Source organism: Carassius carassius, chromosome 30 (assembly GCF_963082965.1).
Source record: "Carassius carassius chromosome 30, fCarCar2.1, whole genome shotgun sequence".
NCBI classification, from domain to species: Eukaryota; Metazoa; Chordata; class Actinopteri; order Cypriniformes; family Cyprinidae; genus Carassius; species Carassius carassius.
In genome coordinates, this window is record NC_081784.1 from 11,012,272 (window position 1) to 11,023,651 (window position 11,380).

An 11,380-nucleotide genomic window follows, 5' to 3' on the forward strand; every position below is an offset into this window, starting at 1 on the left:
TCACAGCTGCAATTAATTGATTAGCCCTCAATTTGGAAAATTAAATATTGACTTTGGTTTTAAGTAACTATTGAGTTTTTACTTTTTGACCAAGCCTCTGGTGTCCTATACAACTGATTTTAATATTAAAATGCACCCCAGGAAACTAAACATCGCCTAAAGGGGACTCTGGTGAGAGTCGAAGCTGAGAGCTGAGAGTTTCCCTCAGTGTTTCTGGGCAGATTTAGTGGATGTTGGCATTACATTCTCACATTCTTCTGTTATTTTATGGTCTCTGTGGGAGAGCAAGTGATCTACAATTTAACCAACCTCATTCATGCTGACACTGTCAAAACTAGCCTGAGAGAGGAAAACAGCTTTTTGATTACTTTGGAGACTATTTATCATCTCATCAGTTTGGTTGCCGCCAAATTCTTAATAAATCAAGTCAGTTGTTGATAACTCTACTTAAAAACAGTTTTACATATTCGTGGTTTGCTATTCTTCCAACCTGTCAGGTGGTATTAGACAGGATTGTCTAATGATGAGGCTTGAAAGCTAGCTGGATGACTAGTTAAAACCAGCATTAGACTGGTTTAAACAATTGTTATTTTAAGCTAAATAATTTTTTTAATAATTGTATCAATTATTTTAATACAAAACAACTTTGTTGACATTTTTGAATTCACATTGTAGCGATAAAGTGTAGTGTAGTAGTAAAAGCGGGAAACACATTCACATCTCTTCAGCCTATACACTCCCAAACATGTTGACATCTTCAAGGGTCTCTTTTTAGGCACCGCACAGAGAAACCATTCAACACTCAACGTCACACAAAGGAAAGATACAGCAGACAGCAACTGGGTTCTCTTCTGTGAGAACATGCTTTCTGTTTTTGTTCACGGACTAGTGGGACTAAAAGGGTTTACATCAAATTAGTTTGAGCTGGGTGACATCATCTGTTGAAGTAAGAGTTGGAACTTCCTGCACTTTGAGACCTGATGCTCTTGAAGTGGGTTGAAGGTGGGAGCTGGGGGTTAGAGATGTCTTTGATGTCCAGGTAAAGAAGTAATGCACCAGGATGGTTTCTGATGTCAAATCTGACTAGACATTCTCATTCCTTTATTCATTTTCTTCATTAAGTGAACAATGCAAAAAAAATATGCAGCAGAAAATAAACACTGGTGGTTTAACATTTTATTCTACTTATAAGGCTAGTTTTCATAATTTAAAACACACATTTACAAAAATACATTCTATAAAATATAATATACTGAATACAAATGAACAATTGTTTATAGACATATTTGGCCCAGACTTGCTTATGGCACCAAATTGAGATCATCAAATGTGTCTGAATACAAGAAAGGAACCTTGTGTAATGCCTCTTAAAGTAAAAGAAATGGATATGAAAAATGAGTCAGTACCATCCATCAGTGACCTTAGCGATTAAAAACACTCCACCTTTTGGGATCTTTAAAGTTAGTTCTGTTTCAAAACTAAGTTTAGATTAGTTACGACCAAGACTGCTTTGCAGTCACACTAATAGTTTGATGTAGATGAAAGGGTTCACATTTTTGTATTTCATCATTTATACTTTTAAATGACCCAAATATCAAGTTACACTCAGATTTCTAATGAACACCAAGACATTATCTTAACCTGTCACTACAAATGAATCTGAATAATAATAAAATAATTTCTTATTCTAATTTACTTTCCAATGTAATTCAACAGTTCTGACTCAAAATGTTTATGTTATATTCAGCATGCTTTAAAACCTCATTGTAATTTACAAGCATGAGTCCATTTATGTCACAGAGATGACAGCAAAGCTGACAATTTTTAAGTATTGTTTATAAGAGTAAGTACTCATCTAGTACAATGAAAAAGTTTATGACAGATCCTTTGTGGATAAACAGAGGAAATTAAAATATCACAGATAAGCATTTATAAAAGATGAAATGCAGTCCTTAAAGTGTGTGCACTTTCTGACAAGTGCAACCTAAAGACAATATGCCTCTTCAAGGTAAATTTGGGTGTCAAAACCACAACAAATGCCCATTTGTCTTTCCTTTCTTTGACCAGCGAGTCTATCTGCAAGTGCACGTCTCCACAGACATGTTGGGGTAGATCTTCAACACAATGTTTTTGCTCTCATCCAGAAATAGAACACTGAGAGGTTTCATCTTCTCTGGAACACAGCAGGGTTCTGGGATACCTGGAATTATCCCAACAGCCTTGACTATGCTCTGGATGGTTGCATGGTTGGAGGGGCGGACTACCTAAAAAAGGCAGAAAAGAGAGGATAATGAGGTATGGTAGCATTTAGATACGCATCTTTTGTTTTGCTTTCTTCAGTGAAGCAAAGGATATTATGTCTTACAACACCCTTCTATTATTCAGTACAGAGGAATTGCAAAACTGGCTCATTTCAAAATAAAATGTGTCCAAAATGTGCTTAAAACCCCTATTAAGCGTACAATTATTTGACTGTAATTGCACATAAAGTTGTGTGCTTTAGTTGTGCTGGAACTGAAACATTTTCTGAAGGGATTCTTTGTTTAAAATCCCTGGCTAGAAAAAGCTGTATAAACCATAGTCATTTTTAAATATTTTAACATGTCTAAACATTTCACATTCGCATACGCTGATCCTCGCCATGAGGTTCTCTGACCTTTGGAATGGGGAATTCACACGTTCCTGCGCAGTAGAAGGCATCGAAAGACTTGGGAGACAGGATCCATTCGTTCCACCCGATATCTGCAAAGTCCACCTTCAGGTACCTCCTGGAACAGCTGTGAGGTTTTTTCCACTGTCTCCTCCGAGCCTTCTTCATGGTTTTCTCATTAAACCGTAGAACCTGAGACTTGCCGAATCCGTCAGCACGCTCATGGCCTTTCCTCCGATGTTCTTTTTTAAAGGGCTTTGGCTTGAGTGCAAAGTAAGCACTTTCCCACATATTATGCTGTTTGAAGCTGTTGTACTCCACCTCCGGGAGCTCATTGTTCTCAATGGGATCAGAGAAGTCCAAGTCCAGTTCCCGCTTTACACGTATGTCAGGTGAGGAGTCCGGAGATTGAGTTGGCTGCTGGTCTGCAATGAAAGGGTCATATCTCTGTAGGCTCACAGCCACGCTGTTGGGCTCTGAAATGGCCAAGTCATTAGCATACACCAGCAAGTATGGAAGGCTGGAGGATGGGAGCTGGTCCTGATACCTTTGATACTTCTCTCCATAGTCAAACTCCACGGTGATCAAAAGATGATTGTTATCTCGGGCCTCTTTTATAATGACAGACACATCCTTGCTCTGCCAGGTCCCACGTCTGTGAGGAACTATGGTGATGTTTCCGAGTAGTGATCCCTGGGCTGAGCTGAAGGAGGGAGACCGGAAAAGAAGACGGACAGAGGGTAACAGATGTAAGTTTGGGATGCGACAAGAGGGGTTCTTGAAGCGCTTGCAGAACCAGGATCTCTGGCGTTGCCGTTTGTCAAAAAAGAAGTGAAACGTAGATGTGAGAATCAGCTCAGACTTCTGAATGGAAGTAATATTCAGCCAGTATGAGACCCTCTCCTCCACATTCTCTGCAAAGATATGAGAGAAACTGCTAAGTTAGATATTAATTATGAATATGGGTTCAAACAACAGGCTTTTTGTTCTGTCTATGGGGTTGGAGAAAGCACAAGTGAGGAGACATGTTACTCCTAGAGCATACTGTAAACGATTTCTGTTGTTTTCACAGTATTATTGCTGTATTATCAGAGAAAGCTTACCGTAGAAACAGTTTACAGTAAGTTGCTGTCAATTTTATATCTTTTGCAGTATTATTGCATTGACTCCAGCTTTGTCTTACTGTAGAAACTATTTACAGGACAGTTGCTGTCAATTTATGCTATTCTTTGAAAAAAAAAAACAATAGAATGGGAAAATAATTACAGTAATCCTTATATTACTGTTAAATTGATGACAGTAATAATCCAACAGACAAGGAATTTTATTTATTAATTTTATATTAATTTATAAGGAATTTTATAATACATCGTTTCATAAGGTAACCCATATATTAAGGCATTTAGCATATAGTTAAAAAAAGTTTAATGTTTTTTTAGTGTATGTGTTTTTTAATTGCGTATCTTTATGGTTGCCAGATTTTGACACAAAACCAAATAATCTCATAGGTTATAGCCAAGAATTTTGTATTTGCATGATATTTTTTTATTATTATTATTTTGCTTTCTATTAAACACACTAATTACATAAAGAGCGGAATCGCACGGGATATACCTGGCAACCAATCATCTAAACCGTCAGCCCGCACTCATTTTCCAATTAATTTTCGGAGCCTTTGAGGATGAGCAAGACCAACAAGAACCAGTCAGGTGAGATAAACAATTTTATTCAATATCTTAAAGATGTGTTTTTCTTAAAGTTTCACCCCAAATGTTAAATAATCGGTGGTGACACAAACATTCTAACGTTACCGTTAGACAGTTAACGTTAGCCAAATACTAATTATCACAAGGTTTGCTGTTAATGTTAGTTAATAATTTAAAGTTTAGAACAAAGTAATCTAAATGTTCTTGTTTCTGAACATTTGTGTGTAACTTACACCGTGTGAGTGTGTCCTGTCGCGACTGAGGCCTTACGCGCCTAAGCCTAAAGCTATGTTCGAAATCGACCTATTTCACTAATGTTATGCACGACTTGAAGGGACAACCACATTGTTTTCAGTCATATTATACATTTATTACATGAGTACAACCGATGTAAGTTACACTTAAAGTGAATACACAGGCAGTGAAAGTCTAATAGTCCTTCTTCAGACCAGACGTTCACAGGATTTTGCTCACTCGTTTTCATTAACTTCTTCAAGTGCACTAGTTTATTAATATCTGGATACAGCCACTGGCAACGGACTGTGGATAATTTAGTTGTATATTTGATATTGTTTGATATTCACGATAATGGCTATTATAATCCCATTTTTTGTCACTTTGGGTGATTCTCATTTCTGTGACCAATCAGGTTCTCCCTCGAAATCGGGTTTCTGTTAGTACCCCAAGAGCTATCGTTGCTCATCCACATCTACAGTGAAAGTACTATGGTCATTCAAACCCATGCGAACATTAGAAGTTTATTTTTACTTTCCCAAGCTGGAAAAATAAATGTAGAATGTAGCATACACTGTTGTGATAGACTTGGCTTTTTAGCAAATTGATTATTCAGTATATTTATATTTAAAAAAAAATCTTCTATTTACATATTTTTGCTCAGGATAAATCCAGAGAGCACAAAATGCAAATCCAAATTTCAGCAGAGCCATAACAGTGGCAGGATGGTGCAATGTAGAAACAGGGCCCTGAATTCACATGTTGCCAGCTTCATCAAGGAATTCACCAATTATGACTGGCTGAATTATTAGTGTTAGGTAAGACTTTTAAGTACTGATTTAATAAAGAGGAAAGATTAGTCAGTGTAGTTAAAAGTATCAACCAACAAAAATGTAATTTCAATATTTTATTTGCTTTGAATGGGAAATACAAACATTACATTTAAATGTAATCAGGAGCATTTTTACATAGAAGGAATGAAAGAAAGGAAATTCAGAAAGGGGATGCATTGGCCCTGTCAAGTCTGGAGAGTGTTTTTACCGTTTAGTGAATTAAATTGTAAAGAAAGTTTTTAAATGAACTTCTGAGTGTTGTCATAATTTACGTGACATCTAACAATCAGTAATATAACTGTGAATTTTTTTTTTGCATACAAGCCTTTATATTTCATTTTTTTAAGCATGTAACAGATTGTAGTTAGTAATATGTTGTGTATATATGCGTATATGTGAATATAAAAACTACCGTAATCAATTATACTGCATAGTAACTTTACAGTATTTTAAAATACAGTGCAAATACATGAACAGTAATTAATTTTACAGTATAAATATACTGTAAGTTATTATACAGTATGTTGTGAACTACTGTAGTCAGATTTACAGTAATATTACCGTGGAATAAAATACTGAAGATTGCTGGCTATTTGTTGCCAGTAAGTTACTGTTGATTTTACGTTACATTTTTTACAGTGATGTACATGGACATTTTATTTAGGTTCCCTTAAGAGTTAGAACCTGCAACAATGTCAGTACTTTAATCGGCATTGATTAAATGCTTTAGCAGACTGCCGAAAAAAAGACTGCATTGTTTCATGAGAGTGTAACAAATTTATTTTAAACTTAATTTTAAGTTATTTGAATGTTCTGGTTTAAACAGTTCGGTGAATGATAATGTGAAATAACAAAGAAGAGCCACAGCAAGTGTAAGCCTGCTCTTGAAAATGCAGTTATCATGCATAGTTCACAGATATGTTTGTATAGAATAGTTCGATATATACGCAACTGTTTTCAAAGTTTTCATTAACAAAAGTTCACAAAAAGTCTGGAATGGCGATAGCCTGCTGTGGTAACCATAGCAACAGATCCGTTTAGTATTACACAATAAAACATAGCTTATTATTGACATTATTTATCATAAACCATATTGTTATATATTTACACAGTACAGATATATGGCATAAAACCCTAGGAATAACACATTTGTGTTGCACGAGACATATACACCAATAGAGTTGAAAATTAGCCTACTGACAGAAATTCGTTTAATTCTGACAAAATCATTCAAAAAGACTTAGCGTTTTCATGTAAACCAAAATCAAGTCACTCAGATGACACAATTAAGCTAAAATAAATACTGTAGAATTTTCTATAAATATCAAAACTTTAAAACGTATTATAAATGCAGTATCAGGACATTGTTATGCGTCATGTATTTATTTTATTCATGTACTTACCAAGTTTTGCTTTAAAACTTCTTACAGTATTTCCCTCTTTGAATCGGTTAGGTTCAATGTTGTACTTCTCATACAGTTTAAACATGTGCTGTGAGAGCGCATCTGTGGCCACGAGCGCGTCTGTCGTGCTGTCGCGCGCACTTCTCCATACAGCTTCAGATGCGCCAGTATCGGAACCAACCCAAAGCAGTAACAGGTGCGTCAAAAAAACATATTTAACCGTCATGTTGCAAAGAAAGAAAAAGTTTCCAAACGATGAAATGCCGTGTAGATAAAGAAATGCGCTAGAGCGTACTAAACAATACTAGAGGTTTCCAGTCTAACAACTTTGGAGTGACGTTTTCCAGTGATGCGGTTTGTAAATTAGTTGTTTTTGCCGCCTTTTAAAGCAGAATAGAGAGGGAGCAATGCTTCCGAAGTTCTGTCGGTCTCGTGCTTAACCTGTGATACATCATTTATGTCTTTTGACCTCTACTATCCACGGCAGCAGGCTGAAGCAGAGTGAGATGCTGACGTATCCGCCCACCAGCCAACGGGAGCTGCTGCTACATTACACCGATCTAGCAACAAGAGGACACATCTATAGGAAACATGCACATTCATATACACATCTGTTTTGTGTCAGTTTTTTTGTTTTTGAAAAAACGTTGGTAAAAAATACATAGGTTGTTGTACTATTTTTTCTCTCCTTTTCTAGTTTACTTTCTAAAGTAATTCAATAGTTCTACAAAAATGTAGGGTTTTTATTAGCTATATTCAATATGCCATAAAACCTTTTGTATGCATCCAGTAATCTAATCATAACATTTATGACAGCAAAGCTGACCTGCTGTAAGATAGCAAGCATAAGAGCTCATGTTACAACAGATTCCTCATGAAATCGGGGAAAATGAATATATCACAGAAAACTGAATGTTAAATTAATTATTTTAAAGAAAAATGAGAGGCTGTATGTGCATTTTACCTTCTTGATCAATTAACTATAAAGTAAATATGAGAGTGCAAATGCATAAATACAAAAAATATAGTGGCTTTTTTTATTTCATTATAGTGATTTCATTCAGTACATGAAGCACACTGGGGGAACAGCCCTGTCACCTCTGTTTTTTTTTTGTGTGGAGTGTCTGCAGTGCCGTGCCAACAATGCTGGTTCTGTGAAAGTCCGGAGCTCCAGTGGAGAGACCATAACAAGCCCGGCCGTTTGGGTCATTGCGTGCCATTAAACACCTCCTGTGGCCCCTGGGGACCCTACTGGAGACCCCCTTTTTACTTCACACTTGAATGTGTCTTAAATCTGCATTAAAAATCTGACGTTCCTACCCACTAGGACACTGTTACTGAGTGAATCAAGGGATAAAATGAGTTGAAGGGGAGATAACTCTGCTCTGCTTTGTTCCCATCCCTCTTTTTATTGTCCAACTGTGGGGAGGCGAAGCCATTAAACTTCAGAATCCTACACCGCTTTTAAAAATGAATAAAAAACAGAACAAGGGTGAAAGAATTCAAATTAACTCTGGTTCACAGAGACCTTTGATTCTTTAATATGAATGCATCACTTGCTCTCTATAGAACCTGGGAGAGACCAATTCTGTCTCAGATCCTGCTGGGTCTGGATACTGAGAATGATTTTTTAATTAACAAGCTAACTATGGAATGATGCTAATAAGCATAGGGTGTTGTTTAAAGACTTGTCTCTCCATGACAAATTCTCTTAATATGTTTGGTGTGTCCTTTGAAACAGCTAGTAGTCCTGTGGTCTTGTAAAACACACTATTATTTTACTTGCCTCCTTCCTTGCCTCCCATTCACAAGTTTTATATGGGCCTTGTTGTGGAAGGGGTAAAAAGAAAAAAGTAAAAAATTCTGTGAATGAGAGAAATAAAACTTTAATGCCAAGGGTTTTAGCTCAAAATCTCATTATTTTATTAGGTAAAACTTTATTATTAGTTATTAGTTCGATTTTATTGTTTTTTAAAATTGAATACATAAAATATGAATTTGTATATTCTTCAGACTGAAACATATACATTTCACTCTTTGTGTGAAAAGGACCATTTGTCTGGGCCTATGCTGCCTACTGAAAAACATTTAACCCCAATGTTCAGACTGTGATTTATATAAAGGCAGCTCAATTCTTCCATGCTTTCTTGCTTTTAGTTGTTTGCTCTCTGATCAGTACACTTGACTTCATTAAATTGAAATTATTGTATTTTTTTTACATTTATGTATTTATTTTTTTATCTCACACCACTGATTACCACGATAGATGACATTTTTAATTGCTTGTCATAAAAAACTGACTGTGGGGAATTGCTCATAACTCAAAAACAAATAGTGTTGCTTAACTCAATTGACTGTACTTAAACAGTTTACTTGGTTTGCTTCATTAATGGCAGATGTGTCTTTGATATCCTGAGGCTGTTTTTATTTTAATGAGGGAAGAATAAAGTGTCATTTGCGGTCAGACCAGAAATAGCATTAATTTTATTGTAGTGACAAATGCTAGATCATCATGAAATGAGCATTTGTAATGGCATGGAGATGTCTTTAAGCATGTTTGTGTGGCTGAATCCTTGTCACGTACGGGAACACAGGAGACAGAAGATCTAAGTGCAGTGTGAGTTTAATTGGGTTATCCAAAATCAGAGTCAAAACAAGCCGGGGTCGTAATCAAACATCAGTCCAAAACAGAAAGGAACAGAAACAGGAACTCGAAGACTGGGAACTTGAGGACACTAGGTGACGGAAAGTAAGGACTTCATGCAGACAAACAGAAAAGGACTGGTTAATATAGGGGGGATAATGACTAACAAGTGAAGACACCTGAGTGCAATTAACAGGAGTGCAATTACTGTGATGAAGGGACTAGGCTAGTGGGAATTGTAGTGCCTACGGTGAGGTGCCTATGGGGAAGTGAGACCACTAGTGGACACCCAGAGAAACAGAGACCAGACAGCGTGACAATCCTTCACTTCCTTATTGTTAAGAATCCTTTTTCTTAACATTGATCATTATTATTTGAAATAAAAGCTCTTAACTTTGCATCTTAAAAAGAAATTACTTACTTCTTTTTATGTATTATTTGTAGTAAAAAATGAAGGGTCTTTTGATATTAGAAAGTATTTTGGCACCAGGACAAATATATTTTAAGCATCCATCTGTCAGCCTCAGGATTTCTGAAAGGCAGAATTCAAGTAGTTGCTTGCTGTCTGTATTTTCTCTTACCCGTTTGTATTGGCTATGTGTTTCATTGCTCAAGTGAAATACAATTATCCCTGCAGTGCTTTGAGAGATCAATCATGTCTCAAAATTCTGGTGCTCTTGGACCTGCACAATATCAACTTGCCAGTCTTGCCAAACGGAGCTAATGGCATAGACCATTCTCTTCTGGCTTCAGTTACTTCCAGTATACTTGCACATAACTGAGTGAAAATGTTTAAAAAGTACTGTTTGTTAGACTCAGACTCAGTCTTGAAGGGCAAAGCACTGTATGTATTACTCTGAAACAATTTTAAGTAAATCTATGTAAAGCATTAATGGAAAATATAACAATTTTGTTAACATTTCTCAGAATTTCTCACTTATGAAAGTATAGTATTATACTTGCAGGAAAATTCAAATTTGCAAAGTGCTATTTTGTTTTCACAAATTCTCAAAATTCTCCATTTTGCCACTAACAAAAAAGAGTATTATAAAATATATATAATTACTTGGCTTTGAAAATCACTGAGCCTGGTGAGTTTTGTCGGTAGGTTTGTGTATATGTATGCTTTAATAACATGCAATATGTAATTTGTGTTATTAAACATCCCCATCAATTTTTTTGTCTCACTATTTGCTAAACCATATACAGAGCATCTTTGTTTAGCACAGAAGGCATTATACAAACTGGATCCAAAAAGGAATATGATGATAGAATATACTGATCTGAATCGGTCCATGGTCCTGGTACACATCCCGTACACAGGAGGCAGCTTCCCTCCTGTCTGTCCAGTTCTGGATGGTGGCCCTGCACTAAGGCATGAGCTCACTTGGCTTTAGGATGAGATGCAGTGCTTCCATTGTTCTGGTCCAGAAGCAATAAAACTCCCTTATGCTGTCTCGTTTGCAAAGGTCCACTGCTGTCGCTTTATGGCTAACATGATTTCACCCCTGACTGCTGTGATCAGTAGGTCTCCTGGACCAGTTTGTCTTTGATCTTTAACTCTCTGTCAATCATAATTAGTTATCCTTCAATACTGACTCCTCCTCTATCCATGCAGAATCCTGTCTAAGAACAAGCACGGCTTTGTCTGTGCTCCATGTCTTCATGAAAACAGCCACATGCAGAGTTTGAGTTGCTTCACACGAGTGCCACATGTCACCTTTGAGCCCACTGTCCCTGTGCTACTGTGACAAGCTGCATTTCTATCATATGACTAAGTTGTGATCTGAAGACGAGCACTTATCTAGCCTGTTTAGGAGGTGTAAAATGGCTTTTGGACACATGAAAATAAAGCCCACTTACATGATTGCACATGCACATGTTCATGTACAACTAGCTCTTTTACCTGT

The 11,380-nt window shown here is 36.5% G+C and overlaps 1 protein-coding gene across 1 annotated transcript; it reads right to left on the reverse strand.

The window, feature by feature from the left end:
* Positions 1 to 1,507: 1,507 nt before the first annotated feature.
* LOC132111120 (growth/differentiation factor 10-like) lies at positions 1,508 to 7,321 on the reverse strand. The gene is made up of 3 exons (XM_059518288.1): positions 6,827 to 7,321; positions 2,657 to 3,564; positions 1,508 to 2,264 (listed from the first exon to the last, which is right to left on the reverse strand). The coding sequence occupies exons 1-3, from the start codon at positions 7,050 to 7,052 to the stop codon at positions 2,073 to 2,075; spliced, it is 1,326 nt and encodes a 441-aa protein (XP_059374271.1). The 5' UTR covers positions 7,053 to 7,321; the 3' UTR covers positions 1,508 to 2,072.
* Between the last annotated feature and the right edge of the window lie 4,059 nt (positions 7,322 to 11,380).

What these genes read in the sequence shown, in the direction of transcription:
- LOC132111120 (XM_059518288.1), bottom strand. Translation starts at nt 7,052, where the DNA reads ATGACGGTTAAATATGTTTTTTTGACGCACCTGTTACTGCTTTGGGTT. An exon ending in AAGTTTTAAAGCAAAACTTG is followed by an intron (nt 3,565 to 6,826) that starts GTAAGTACATGA and finishes ATATCTTTGCAG; the next exon opens with AGAATGTGGAGGAGAGGGTC. An exon ending in GTGAATTCCCCATTCCAAAG is followed by an intron (nt 2,265 to 2,656) that starts GTCAGAGAACCT and finishes TGCCTTTTTTAG; the next exon opens with GTAGTCCGCCCCTCCAACCA.